The sequence below is a fragment of the Thamnophis elegans genome, chromosome 5 (assembly GCF_009769535.1).
Source record: "Thamnophis elegans isolate rThaEle1 chromosome 5, rThaEle1.pri, whole genome shotgun sequence".
In the NCBI taxonomy this organism is placed as follows: Eukaryota; Metazoa; Chordata; class Lepidosauria; order Squamata; family Colubridae; genus Thamnophis; species Thamnophis elegans.
Window position 1 is genome coordinate 58296429 of NC_045545.1, and position 15762 is coordinate 58312190.

Consider the following 15762-nt stretch of genomic DNA (forward strand, 5'->3'; position numbering starts at 1 on the left):
TTATGCCAAATGGGAAATCTAAGTGAGAACTTTTCCCTCTTCCTTTACTTTTTTTATAGCCAACAAAGATCTGATCCCATCCTGTTGCTGGCATTTTCTGAATTTCTTTCTTTCTTTAAAATAGCCAACATGTGAGAACATGCTTTATAAATAGTCTAAAAGAAAAGGAGTAATCAGTGTTGTTAAATCATCCCAGAATTCTTAGCAGGGAAAATCTTTGTGGTCATGTTTGCTAATAGTACATATTAGGATAGTATGTATTAAAAGTATGTCTTGCCTAGGATAGCTGATGACTGGATATTGTTCCCCAATATAATTTTTGCTATTGTTTCCTTACCCTGTATGAACATTTAACATGCTATAATGGGTTGGTTTAATAAATCTATGCAATAAAAGTAAATGATAATGTGATTTCTTTGATTTTTTGTCAAGGAAAAACTATGTACAATGTTGATCAGTGGAAATTACTTACTTACTTACTTACTTACTTACTTACTTACTTACTTACTTACTTTTCATCCTGCCAAGAGGCAACTGTAGGTGGCTTACAATCAAGATTTCCTCTAAAATTAGTGGGATTTCTTTTGTTTGTGTTTTAAACAGAAGCTGATGTCCACCTATTAGTAATAAGTGGCTTACTTGTATTGGTAAAAAATTAAATTAGATGATTCCGGAGTTCCACTTACGACTCTATACCTAGAATAGCATTGGCATAGACACTGTTGTTCTGTTGTGTTGTTGTTTTTAAGAATACTCACATTCAAGCAAGCATCTCTGAAATGATAAAGAGACCTTTGGTTGTTATGATTCCAAAATGCCATAAACGTAAAATAATAGATATCCCCTGTTATCTCTGTAAAGAATCCTTAATTGTAATTAGGATCATGATGGTGTTATTTCAGAGTAAATTTAGAGAAGCTATTTTGTCTTTCTGAGAACTAATCATTAACATCCAAGCTTACATAGCAGTGATGCAACACTACATGTTGAGCATGTGGAATCTTGTTTCACATAGTTGATTTTGAAACAACATGTTTGAGAATATCTTGCACTGCAAGAACAAATAATTCAATATCAGATCAAGTAAAACTAGATTGTTCCCCTAAAAACTCTAATAATGACATAAAACGTAATCATTTAATCAGACTCCTGCAGGAAGACTCTGAGACCTGGAAAACTTTAAAGCAATTGAAAAAGAGTCTGACAGAAAACAAGTAGCTGATGACATCACTGATGACACAGGCATGAACTTGCAAGAAAGAAATGGTTACTGACAAATAGTTCTGGTGATTGATGCCTATCAGTTTAAGGAGAGCCAAATGCCATTGAATGACTGAAGCACAGCAAGAAATGCCTTGTTCTCTGTTTCTGTTGCTTCTCAATATCCCATGCTAGGGATTCATAATATAAAATCACAAAATCGCAATCTACTAAGCATGGACAAATATGGGCAGATTAAAAGAGTTTAAATGGCCTTAAGTACTAATGAGCTTTTGTTATAATCATCCTAATAAAGTATCAGTCACAGCAGTGAATGCAGACTTATTTTTCTGCTTCAGTTGGTTTTCTACTGCAATATAATTTGCTTTCTGTGGTGAATAATTATTTCAGAAAACAGGGCAGTCAGTTGATACTCAGGTAGTCAAATGGTATAGTAACTTGTGTTTTGACTTCTTATCTTCCATTATGGTCACATTTGGATCAAAAGGTTAGTTAATATGATTCTTGAATAATTGCTATGTATTCATATATTCTTATTGGCCAGAAAAAATGTTTGAGATCTGACAAGATAACATCAAGAGTTGAGTGGTTTGAAAGGGGATGAAAGAGGACTAATATAATGATCAAACTGTATTTTTAGCATATGATAGTGGCTAATCAATAAAGTATTCTAATCTGCCTCACAAATAGTCTTTATTGTATCTGCATAACCTCTCCTTTTCCCCACTTTATTCCAGTTTACCTACTGTATTAGAAACTCATGGTGAACTGTAAATCACAGGAATGTATACTTTTTCATAACATTTGTTAGTCTGAAATGATACTGCCAGACTCCTTTTGATGTCTATCCACTGATGATTTAATAAAAGTCTCCTCCTATGATGGTTATCCTCTGGAAACCAATAAGAAGAAAACAATGACTATCTTTGTCCCTTTGTACCACTAATATTGTATTCAGTCTACAATCTATCTTGAGACTGTAATACAACAAGATTCATTTATTTAGCATATAACAATACTATATTGGCCAGGAGACTATAATGTTAATACAAAATAGTTGTTTGTTTGGTTGCTGCTGATTGCTAGTCCTTTTAGATCACATTTGGGCACTATGCAGAGTGCATCCCAGGGGGAGAATTAGTTCCACATTCAGAAAACCTGACAGCATTCTGCCGTGTTATCTAGGGCTTTTCCCACCACCAATGTCACCTCACATTTGGACATTGTATTCAGGCAGGTCCAGAACTGGTTGAATTCGTACTGCTGCTTGAAGCACTGTTTTGCGCTATGTAAGAGGTAGTTATTTATCCACTTGCATGTAACATGTTTTCAAACTGTGAGATTGGCAGAAGCTGAGCCAAGTAATGGAAGCTCACTCATCATATGGTGTTCAGACTTGAACCACTGGTGTTCAGACCTTCTCTAGCATCATTAAACCACTGAATCACTGTGCCTCAAGAATAAGAAATCTTGTAGCTTAAAACATCTAGCCTAATTTGGGGAGTTTCTTCATATCTTTGGGTAAAACATAGCTGAGGAATAGCTGAGGAGAATTTGAAATTTTTACACTTATGAACCATTTTTTATTGATTCTAACAAACTTAATCCACTGTGATTTTTAGATATAAGTAAAAGGAAAAATGAATTCTGATACTGTGTTTCCCCAAAAATATGACATGTCCTGATAATAACGCCATGCTATATTTTTTGAGTGGACAAAAATGTAAGCCCTCCCCCGAGAATAAACCCCCTGGACAATCCCCCCCTCCATCCAGGCATAGCGCCGCTCACCAACCTAGCAGTATCCTGAAGGAGCCAAGCCATTGGAACGAGATGGGGGGGACAAAGGCTTGATTTTCTTGGTGCCTTCGGGATACTGCTAGGCTGGTGAGCGGCACTGTGCCCAGCTAAAGAGGGGGATTGCTGGGCAGCTGCTCTCTTGCAAGCAGGCTCCCGAAGAGCTTCAGGGTCAAACAGCTGTGTTGTGCTGTCACAGCAGCACTACACAGCAGCCATGAGGTGACCACGCTCAGGAGCAGCTGCCCGGCAACCCCCCTTTCCAGCTGGGCATAGCACCATTCACTGACCTAGGGGTATTGCCAAGCCATGTGAGCGCCTCTTTGCCGCCCTCTAGCTCCCGCAGTTTGGTGCCTTCGGAATGCCCCTAGGTCAGTGAATGGGGTTCTGCATGGCTGGAGAGGGGGCTTGTGCGAGGGGCTTTGCCACTTCCCGCTTGCGTGACTCCCAGGCTCATGATGCCTTTGCCTAACTCTCCCTGCAGAGCCAGGGCATCTTCGCTGCTGCCGCTGCATGGCTTTTTCTGCGGCTTCCAAAAGCACAGAGGTAAGATGCTGAGTCTTCCGGCAGTTGCCACTCTGGGAATACCCTGTATGGTTGTACGTTTTGGGAGTATGCTCTGCTGGCAGCCAGTCCACAACCATAGAGCATACTCTCAGAGTGGCATCTGCCGGAAGACTCGGGTATACTACCTCTGTGCTTTGGAAGCCGCAGAAAAAGCCATGTGGCAGCAGCAGCGGAGATGCCTTTGCTCTGCAGGGAAAGTTAGGCAAAGGCATCATGAGCCTGGGAGTCGCGTGAACAGGGAGCGGCAAAGCCGCTCATGCAGCCCCCTTATCCAGCCATGCAGATCCCCATTCACTGTCCTGAGGGCATTCTGAAGGCACCAAGCCGCGGGAGCCGGAGGGCGGCAAACAGGCACTCCCGCAGCTTGGCGATATCCCTAGGTCAATGAATGGCGCTGTGCCCAGCTGGAAAGGGGGGTTGCCGGGTGGCTGCTTGTGAGCATGGTCACCTCATAGCTGCTGTGTAGTGCTGCTATGACAGTGCAACACAGCCGTTCGACCCTGAGGCTGTGCCTGGGCTTCGGGAGCCTACTCACAAGAGAGCAGCCACCCAGCAATCCCAAAACAATAACAACAACTGATAATAAGGCCCAAGCCATATTTTGTGGGTGAAAAGAAAATAAGACCCTGTCTTATTTTGGGGAAAACATGGTAGCATAATTCTAGTGGGCAATCAAAACCATTTTGATTGATACAGAGGAAAAGCTGTATCAAATCAATCCAAACAAGCATTCAAAGGGGAGGACCAAAATCATTTAATTATATATGAATTTTAAAATACCTATTACATGTTCACCTATTTAATTGTTATTTTGCTATAAATCTTGAATGGAGACAACATAGAAATTATGGAAATAGATGAACTATTGATTTAAGTTAATCATCTAATATTTGAGCAGGCTCTTCAGTTCATTATCATATTATGTGGGGGTCCATTTTGTTTGAAATAGACATTCCAACCCCTTTAATCCATTTCAGTCCTGCTATTATTGTAACAGAGATTATAGTTTCCGCTAATCACTTTGCTAATCTTCTTGGAATTGGATGTATCTCTTTATTAAGAGGGTTCAGGCTTATTTAAACTGACAAGTTATTTATTTCTTTTTAACAAGGGAGCAAAAGTTTGCTCTGATGTAGCAAGGGAATGACTGAATGACAAGTGAATTTGATAAGCTACTAATTTAATAGTGAAATTTGATAATTTAAGAAAAACTTTTATTTGTAAAAGAAAAGTTTGCTAAGGAGTTTAGTATAACAGGCCAACTTCCATTTTGGGAGGAATGCAAGTCAATATATTGTGTTTATTGTTAAACATTCATATCTTGATATTAGGCTGGATTATGAAGTATAATTATCTAGATTCATGAAACCTATTGGAAAATGACTATGGATGGTGTACAACAATCCAGTAAAAACAGTAAATGAATAAGACAGTCATTGGTTAAAACCATTAAATCATGGCTACAATAGCTAGGTTTAAATTATATGTTAAACCCAACACAAGTTAGGCATACTTTGTTTTAGCAACAAGCTTTATGTCAGATTATGGAATATAAAGAAATCAACAAAATGATTTATATTAACCTCATCTCCATTTCTGAATAATTCACATAATTTGAAATAACAAACAAAGTTGTTATTTTATAGATTGGTTGCTCTCTTGGGAGTGATAAGTTCATAATTGGTTAGAATTAGGTCAACAAAATGAGGTTATAAATAACTGTTAATCTAGTAGCATTAATAAGTTCAACTAAAGGATTGTGCTGAGATATTGGGAGGACTCTGTAATAAGTATGTGAGGATCTTTGAAATGACCTTAGATATTTTTATCTTGTAGTTCAGGGAAGGTGCATGAGGGTGAAACAGTGAGGAAAATTCCTCAACAAGATTGAATAGAGGCTGCAAGTAAAAAGGAACATGAGGAGAGGAAGTGCAGCTTTCATGGACAATAGTCACTAAAAAAAAAGATAAAAGAAATTAAATTTCTAAGAAGAAGAAATAAAGGTTTGCAAGAAGAAAACTGAGAAGAAAAAAATAGCAAGCATTTCTTCTCCATTTTTCAAAGCAACATGGGGCAACACCTCACAAATGAGGAAGGGGAACCAATTGAAATTGATGTGGCCGAATTGCAGGAGTGGTATAAGAAGTTTGTAATGGAATGCCCAAGTGGGACACTCTTCAAGCATGAATTCAGACGATTCTTTGGGGTTCAGAATAATGAAGAAGCATCGGACTATGTGGAAAGCATGTTCAAAGCTTTCGATAAGAATGGGGTAAGCATCTTACAACTGATACTAAAAGTTGAAAGCTCACATTCTCCTGGTTTCTAAATGTGGAGTTTCCCTTTTGGCTAAATATTTTTTGTTCATGTTACAATTAGATAGAATTTATCTAGAAGCAAGTCCCACAGAGCACAACAAAATAAATTTCTGAATAAACTTGCAGAAAATGGTGTTATGTTTCAGATAAGAAATATGATAAATATGCCAGGAAGTCGGGAGGTCCAGAATGTTGTACAGGAAGAGAACTAATCTGTTAAAAGTAGTATTTAATTGACAGATTCTTATTATTCTTTGATAGAATATTGACTCTATCATCATCGTCTGAATAGAATTATTCAAGACCCTAAGATATTACTTTTAAAATAAATAGTTATTTGATCAAAATTCTCCCAATACTTTGATAGTTGTGTCCCATTGCATTCATTATTTCCAAAAATTGGGGGAAATCTGATGAATTATACTGTGGCATATGATGATATTTCCAGGAGGGGAAAAAGTAGGGGTGTTAGAATTTCAGAGATTAATGCCATTGTTACAATTTATTTTGGTAAAGAGGCAAATGTAGGTTTCATACTGACATTTCTGTAAAGTTGGAAATGGTTTTGTTTTATTTTTTAATGCAGTGACAATATCAAATGCATGAAGTACCTGTTATGTCTGATATGAAAAAAGGTATTTAACTCTGGTCAATACATATTGTTCTTTTAGTGGCTTTGGATCAAATAACCTATTTTGCTCCAAAAAAAGCAAAGTTAAGTTTACAAGTAATTTTGTCACTAAACATCTTATTTAAATACAATGCAAATGCCAAAGGCATTGTAATCAACCTCTGCTCATTCATTTTATAACATTATGGTAATGTCACAATACTTTATATTATTCATGCACCCATTCTAGTCAGAAAAATGTAATAAAATGTAGTGTACTAAACCTGGCATTTGAATGTGGTTCAATCTTTTGTAAGAAACATGTGTCGCAATATTAGGATGCAGCATTAAGCTCATGCAAAAACATTTTTAAAAATCAGCCTATTTAGTTGCAGTGCATTACAAATAAACATGCTCAGCTACATAGGTTCATGTATCAGCCAAAAAAAGTAACAAGGATCACACAGTTCTAAGATATCCACATAAACACATGACACGGACTAGGAATGCTTCTACATGCGGAAACTCAAAGACATTTAGATTCCAGTCATCATATTCAGACTTATGTTTTACTTTTCTCTGGAAACATCCATGTTTTTGTAATTTAGCTTATAATAAATAAAAAAAGTTCATAAACTATTACAGGAGGTATATAGTTAGGAAAGAAAGTTTTTGATTACCAAGGTGATGTTCTCATTTGTAGGGGATACCTTTTTTGACAATATAATTTTAATGTAAAATAGTGCAAAACTAATTGAGGATGTCTATTTTGTAACATGTTTGTCTTGTATAATAGTTGTAACATTCACAGATTTTATCTGGGGAGAAAGAATGAAAAAAGTAGTGGAAAAGTACTGTAAAATATAAATAGTTGGAAATAAACATTATCTGAATGTTGTCTTGAAATCTCCATGCCAGGGGAGGAGGAATTGCACAATAAGAATCTGGTCTGAAACAACTGTGCTGTTGAGTTTTGCATGCTTTAGCAATGAGCCCGTGTACTCTTGATGTTTCTTGACTAGAGGTAAAGGCATGTCATTTCTAGTGTGACACAGGTTCTGCTTTCCTTTATGGAGAAGGTGTTGAATCCATCCATCCATTCATTCATTCGGGTTATATGCTGCCTGAGCTGATCAAAATAATATAACAGTTCAACAATTCTGTGAGGTGATTGGGCTGGAAAAGACTAGCCCAAATTTACCAATTAGCTTTCATTTCAAAAGCTTGTAAATAATAGTTTATGCTATATGACTACTATATACTCAATTAACTTTGGCTTATTTAATTTACCATGTCTAATCAAACTATAGCTTAAGTGATGTGTGAATTCCATCTTTAATAAGAACACGAGTCATTTTTAATGGGCAAATAGCAGTTGCAGAAATGCCTGTGGAGATTCTCATTCATGGTTGTCCCAAATGGCAACTGGACTTTCTTGGGTTTTTTTTTTTTCTTTGAAAATGTTTTGATTCTCATCTACACATTTTTTTTTTCAAAAAAACAACAACAACAACAACAAGTAAGTCTAGTTGCTTTTTGGAAAACCTCCTTTGGAACAGTTGCAGAAATCCTAATTTGGATCAAAATTTCTGCAATGGGATATGTTAACCATTTTCCCTTGATTTGTTCTAATCAGACATACAAATGCTTTGTCTTGGAAAAGAAGAGTTTTAAATAGAAAAGCTTTTCTACTGGAAAAATGTTGCATTGAGAAAAGGTAATAACAACCTATATCTGCCAACCGCAAATTCAAAGAGCCGAGGTGGCGCAGTGGTTAGGGTGCAGTACTGCAGGCCACTTCAGCTGACTGTTATCAGCGGTTCTAATCTCACCGGCTCAAGGTTGACTCAGCCTTCCATCTTTCCGAGGTGGGTGAAATGAGGACCCAGACTGTGGGGGTGATATGCTGACTCTGTAAACCGCTTAGAGAGGGCTGAAAGCCCTATGAAGCGGTATATAAATCTAACTGCTATTGCTATTGCTATTGCTAAATTCCTTCTTGCCCCTCAAGATGTCATCATTGTCATCTTGATGGTAAGTCAAACTGCTATAGTCCTTTTGTATATTTTTTCCAACTGTTCTTGATCTTCTTCTGGTCATTTAGTATATTCCCGTTCCAGTTCTTTAACAGTTCCTTGCCCTGCTGCAAAGCTGGACCATATCATTTTCACTATGGCAAACATGACCTTAGTATCTTAGCTTCTTCCAGATGTTGACACTGTTTTTTCCCCACTGCCTATTTTTGTCTTTCCCAGCTTCAAAATGGAAAATTGCATTCAGCTTTTTAACTTCATTCTTTATTACCTTTAGCTTTGGCTGCCCTTCTCGTATTGCATTATATATATTGTATTAGTCCTCCTGGACCCACAGCTGACTTTAGAACATCATTTGTCGGCTGTGACCAGGGGGGCATTTGCTCAGGTTCGCCTGGTGCAACAATTGCGTCCCTACCTGAACCAGGAGGCTCTTGCAACACTCACTCACGCCCTTGTGACCTCAAGACTGGACTACTGCAATGTGCTCTATATGGGGCAGCCCTTGAAGAGCATTCGGAGACTCCAGCTTGTCCAGAATGCAGCCGCGCGAGCGATTGTGGGTGCACCTCGGTACACCCACGTTACACCTATCCTCCGCGAGCTGCACTGGCTGCCTATTGGTCTCCGGATACGCTTCAAGGTGCTAATCGTCACTTATAAAGCCCTTCATGGTATTGGACCTGGGTACTTGAGAGACCGCCTGCTGCCAATTACCTCCCAAAGACCTATTAGATCCCACAGACTAGGCCTCCTCCGAATTCCATCCGCCGGCCAATGCCGTTTGTCGACCACCCGGAGGAGGGCCTTCTCTGTGGCTGCTCCAGCCCTCTGGAACGATCTCCCCATGGAGATTCGGACCCTCTCCACCCTTCAGGCTTTCCGCAAAGCCGTCAAAACCTGGCTGTTCCAACAGGCCTGGGGCTGATGAGTTCCCATCCCCACTCGAATCGTGTGGCTGTTGGCTGTTTTTAAATTGTTTTGGTATTTTGTCTCTTTGTTTTTATTGTTTTTTGTCTGTATTATTCCCTTCCCCTTCGGTTTGTTAGCCGCCCTGAGTCCCTCCGGGAATAGGGCGGCATACAAGTGCAATAAACCTTTAAACCTTTAAACCATTTTAATATTAATGCAATATAGTATAGGTGGACCCAGTCTGTGGTTCTCTAACTAAGCATGCACCAGATGTCTATGGAGATTCTCAGTCATCCAGATCATCTAGTTTAATGGTGTCATCACACAGCCACTTGTTTGTTCTCTTTGGGTTTTGGCGTGACTCATCCTTTCCAGCAATTTCCATGATGTTACCTTGGATCTCTCACCACTGTTCATTTGGGGTTTTCCCCTTCCAATTTCAGTGGCTCAAATCTATTCTTAACTTCTATGGCATACATAGGTGAGATGTTGTGACATTGAATTTGAGGAGATATTACCTTTTTTCACTTTGTACAATTTGAGCTTCAGTTTACCCGCTAATAGTTGATAGTGTATAGTCAGCACCGAAACTATCTTAACAGATGGAATTGAATGTTTCCAGTGTTATTGGTATAAAATACATTTGATTTTAATGTTATCCATTTGGTGCTGTTCCATGTGTATAATTGTTGCTTGTGTTGTGTAAATCAAGTGTTCATTATGCTGAGATAATTTTGTTGACAAAATTGCAATTGCCAGCTTCATTTTGTTCACTTAGCCCAAACTTGTCTACTATTCTTGCAACTTCTCCTTGGCTTACCTTTGCATTGAAATCGCCCATAATATACAAAAAATCCTTTTTTCGCATTTGCTTGAGAGCACATTAAAGCTCACTGTAAAAAAGCTCATTGTCTGAGTCTACAATTGGAGCATAGATTTGTAGTATAGTGATTTTGAGTGGCTTGCCTTGAATTTGGATAGATGTGCAATCGCTGAGTGCCCTGTGATTCCCAACACTTTTAGCAACTTATTTACTTACCCAGAATGCAAATCCTTTTACCTGATGATATCTTTTCCAGAAAAACAAATCATAAAATCATCTGATTTGAATTGACAATTGCCTGTACAGTATGATTCATTAATGCCAAAATAATTAAATGCAATGTGATTATTATGTCATTAGAAAGGGTAGGATGTTTCACTTCAGACCTTTCTTCTCTCTTTTTCATGCAAATTAACTGCTTTGAGCTCATTGAAAGTTTATTTTTAACTTGTTTTTTCTTCTCTCCTATCACCCCTGTACAAATAAAAAAGAAGTACAAACACAATTCAGCTGTTTACTATTGATTTTGGGGAATCTTCTCCAATCTTCATAGTCCATTAAAAACAAGGCACAGGAGCCATTGGCAGCTCATGACTATAAGTGGTGTGTTGTGTGACAGAGCACAAAACAGTAAATGTACTGCTGTTGAAATCTAAGTTGATCACAATTAAAGTGACTATTTTATATTACCAGGATAACACCATTGACTTCCTAGAATATGTGGCTGCTTTGAATCTGGTGTTGCGAGGGAAACTGGAACACAAATTGAAATGGACATTCAAAATATATGATAAAGATGGAAATGGCTGCATAGAGAGACCTGAACTCCTAGAAATAATTGAAGTAAGTAGAAATGTGTGATGTTTTCACTGAACATTCTTTTTTCATCTAAAATTTATTCTTTTAAAAAAAATATAGTCTCCACAACAGACAATCCCTTTAAAAGAAAGAAGGAAGATGAATAGAGGATTTTTTTTCTCCTTACATTTTAAGCAGACATTTAGGAACACATGAGAGAAAGAGAATGGAGGTTAACAACTCTTTGTTGACTTATGTTCCCAGTTTATTTAAGAGCAAACAGACAGGTTCCACTAAGACAACAAATTATTTCTTCCTGTTTAATTTTACCTTCTCCTCAGAAAAAAATGGAATATGAGAAAATATGTATATTAGTTTTTGTTGTTTTCAGAACAAACCTGAAATCCTGGGTTATAGATAACATAGCTAATGCATGTTTCATTGTAGTTTTCCAATTGTTTCTTTCATAAATTTGTAATAAGAATGCAAAATGCCTGCAGAATGCATTGTATCTGATACAGCACTAGGACTCCATAGAGAAACAGTCAACATCACTCATCCTATACATTTTCTGAAATGTTTCTTTTGTTATATTTAACTTTGCAAACACTTGATTAAGCTAGTCATCAAATTTATATGTACATCTATCTCAGAGGTTTACATATGCTTTATTATGTGACTCCCACTTAATACTATATTTTTTCCCCCCAGGCTATATATAGCATTAAGGAAGCATACAAGTCTGAAGAAGAAAGAGCTGTTCCTGGTCTTACCCCAGAAGAGGTTGTGGAAAGAATATTTCAACTCGTAGATGAGAATGGAGATGGTAATAACTTGATTTGAAGCCACATTGATGTCTTATTTGAAATTATCATTGGTAATGTGATGCCCTTCTAGGTCTTTTGTAATGCAAAACTTCCCAAAACATCATGGCTCAGTACAGGAGTGGGATTCAGTCAATTCGGACTGGTTTTGGGAAAACCGGATGTTAATTTTAATCTGGTAGTTGCAAGAACTGGCTGACCCCGCCCACCCTGCCCCTCCCAGAAGTCTCCACACAGCTGTTTTGGATATCAAGTAAGTGCAGGGCCCACGCAGAGACTCCGGGAAGGTCAAAAATGGACCTCTCTGAAGTTCCAGAAGTCAAGAAATGGGCCTGTTTCCAACCTCTGGAACCTGGGGGAAGCCATTTTTGCCATCCTGGAGGCTCTAGGAATGCCTCCAGAGCCTGGAGAGGGTGAAAATGCCCCTCCTCCATGGTGCAGGAAGCTGAAAAGGCCACACCCCCATGGCCACATCTACCCAGCAACCAGGCAGAGACCTGGTTGCTAAAAAATTTCAGTCCCACCCCTAGTTCAGTACAAGTCCAATGGGAATTACATCTCAACATTTCTGGTGGCAACAGATTGCCTGTGCCTGATACAAGGAATACACAGATTTAATCCATGTCCTTTAAAATATGGATATTTTTACTGACATTTTAACAGTTATTGATTTGCCAAGTGACAGTGATGTGGTCAATGAGGAATCCTAGGAGCACACTCATGTTGAGTGCTTTTCTTTTTTACAAAAAACAACAATATTTGAATTATTTAATTACAGATTTTTTCCATTTTTATTTTTCAAAAACTTGAGGAGTGATAACAGTACTTGAATAATGTTTAAACAAGCATGTGGCAAAGCTATCTGATGTTCACATCAGCTCAAGGGAGTGACCACACATTCCATAATGTTACTGATTGGAAATTTAAGCTTTCTCTTTCTCGTTCTCTAATAGACACCCAGATTCATTATTTCTACTATACAGCAGAGGTGGAAGGCAGGGAAAAGGAAGTCAGTTTCCCAGATTGTGACTCATTCACCTTGATTTCTATATAATATTGTGGTGAATACTTTCCAGAATAATTCTTTTCTCCAAAGCACCTAAATATTGCATTATCTGGTTTGTCCTTTCCAAATTTGCTCCAAGATTTCCTGACTTCTTTAAATATTTATGAGGGGTAGGTGACCGCTATCTACTATCCAAGCAAAATTATGTTTCTGAAATTCCAAATCAAGTAACTCTGCCTTAGTTAATTGTTCTTGTATATCACTGCCCTAGTTGAGGAAAATATAAAGGTTTCCATCTGTTTCCATCAATCAAAAAAGCAACATTTTGATCTGTTAGTACATTTCCTGCTCTTCTTTATAGTCCAATGAAAAAGGAAGATGGGAGTTGACTAGTGGGATTGAATCTCCCCCATTTTTTTTAACACACTATGATTTCTTTCTTGCCATTGATTCTTTAGGACATTTATCTTTGGACGAATTCCTAGATGGAGCACGAAGAGATAAGTGGGTAATGAAGATGCTACAGATCAATGTAAGCCCAGGTGGATGGCTTGCCAATCAGAAAAGAAAAACTTCAGAGGCCTAATCATTGCTTGTATTATTTCAAAAGTGTAATGAGAAAGAAAAGTATTCCTTGTCCTTCATTCTGTTTTTCCTTGATAGCAGCAGGCTGAGCTCTAGGGGGAAAAACAATATAATGCTGCTTTTTAAATTATTCTGCTGTTCATCTAGGCCACTGCCATGGAACAATTGCTATGTCATGGTAATTTGCGGGGAAAAATTAAAAACCCACCTGAAATGTAGGGATGATGACTATTTGGGTGGCTATAGCTGATTTTAGGCTATTGACAGTGTTGGCAAAAGATCCAACTCACAACTCAGGATACTAGCAACTACCTCATATTGCTTACTTCTTACCCCAGACTTAGTTATCAGAAAAAGATGACATGCTTAAAAATAATGCCTGGCCTATATATTTCACACAGCAAGTGGTATCATATGATCAAATGTTCTGTCAAACAGGTCCATATATAGCTAAAATTAGCACATCAGGAAAAAGCTAAAGTTTTGTAATCTTATGGGGAGAAGCAAATAATCCAGTGGTGAGGGTTTGCAAACTATCTGGTTTGCACAATATATTGACTTATAAACAAGTGAGATATACTGTAGCTTATCATTTAGAGCAAACTCAACCATTCAATGTGAATGTAGCCCAAAACAGCATCAGTAGATACAATTGACATTCTCTTCAGCACGCTGATTTTTGTAGATGATCCATGGAATGGGTGAAATTCTCCGCAGAAAAATGCAAAAATCATTTGGAGTATTGAAATAATTTGATTTCAGTGAACTAAGGTCTCTCAGCAGCAATAGTAAATACTAGTCTTGAATGTAGGTCAGAAAAGATGACAACACAGCCCTTCCAGTAAGTTAGCTATGTGTTAACCATGTTTTCTAGAACTGGCTTAGAAAAAGAAAAGAGTTTTCATAAGTTTCCTTTGGTCCCTGCTGCTCAGAAAAGAATGGTCTCCTGATCTTAGAATGTTATGATCACAGGTTCAACCAATGGCACACTTATTTTTTAAAGTTGTCAAAAATATCAGATGAGAAGTACAGCATACGATTTTTCTTATGCATAGGAGCTTTAAAATGTTACACTAAGATCTTAATATTTTGTGTAATATTAAAGCTGCAAAGCTGCAAAATTTTGCTGAACTTCATAAGCTGCAATGGATTTATAGTTAAGGATCACTTCATCTACCTTTGATTTTGGTCTTTCTGATCAACTTGGAGATGAGAAGAAGATATTTAATGGGGCAATTTCTTCAATCACTTGCTGGAGAGAACCCTGATAAAAAAAATTATGTTCCAGTTCTGCTTCCCCCAAATTTTATCTTCAATTGTAACTTCTTCACAAAAAATCCACAGGTCCAATATATGTGCATAGTCACTACTTTGAGTGAAGTTGGTAGATCTGTACCTTATCAACTTAACATTCTCAATATTGTTACTATAGTAATTAGGTAAAAGAAATTCTGCAAATTAATAATTTATCTGCAGTCAATACCTGCATTAATGCTAGGTAAAAGTTAGAATCTAAAAATGTGTGTGACTTAGATTTGGACTTTTGTCCCATGGCAACATCAAAATACACTTTTGAGTGTCATACCTTTTTGTGTCCCTCCCAAAAATCCTTGATATATACTCTTTTTTGTGAGATATCCCATATAGAAATAAGGATGTAGGTTCATTCTATGCATTAATGCTTTTTTATTATTATTCCAGTGCCAGAAAAATTTAACTCCTTAATACAATAATACAATACAATAACAGAGTTGGAAGTGCCCAATGTTCAAGTTTGTCAAGATCCTTCTGTATCTTTAGCCTATCTTCTGGAGTGTTGGCTATTCCTGCTAGCTTGGTGTCATCGGCAAATTTGATGAGTTTCCCATTTATTCCCTCATCCAAATCATTGATGAAGATGTTGAAGAGTACTGGGCCCAAAACAGAGCCTTGGGGTACTCCACTGCATACTTCCCTCCATGCAGTTCCATTGAGGACTACATTTTGAGTGTAGTTGGTCAGCCAGTTACAAATCCATCTGGTGGTGATGCTGTCTAACCCACATTCTTCTACTTTATCTAGTAGTAGGTTATGGTCTACCTTATCAAATGCCTTACTGAAGTCCAAGTAAACTATATCGACGGCATTCCTCTGGTCCACTAATTTTGTCACATTATCAAAGAATGCAATAAGATTAGTCTGGCATGACCTGTTTTTGACAACCCCATGTTGGCTTTTGGCTATTACTTTGCTTACTTCTAGGTGTTCGCTAATCCGTTCCTTGATTAT

The 15762-nt window shown here is 37.7% G+C and overlaps 1 protein-coding gene across 1 annotated transcript; it reads left to right on the forward strand.

Annotated features, from left to right (window-relative positions):
• The first annotated feature begins 5635 nt into the window (after positions 1 to 5635).
• On the forward strand, positions 5636 to 15260 carry GUCA1B (guanylate cyclase activator 1B). Its single transcript, XM_032218904.1, has 4 exons — positions 5636 to 5857; positions 10975 to 11124; positions 11791 to 11905; positions 13368 to 15260. Exons 1-4 carry the CDS (start codon positions 5654 to 5656, stop codon positions 13493 to 13495), a joined length of 597 nt encoding a protein of 198 aa, XP_032074795.1. The 5' UTR covers positions 5636 to 5653; the 3' UTR covers positions 13496 to 15260.
• Positions 15261 to 15762: the final 502 nt, after the last annotated feature.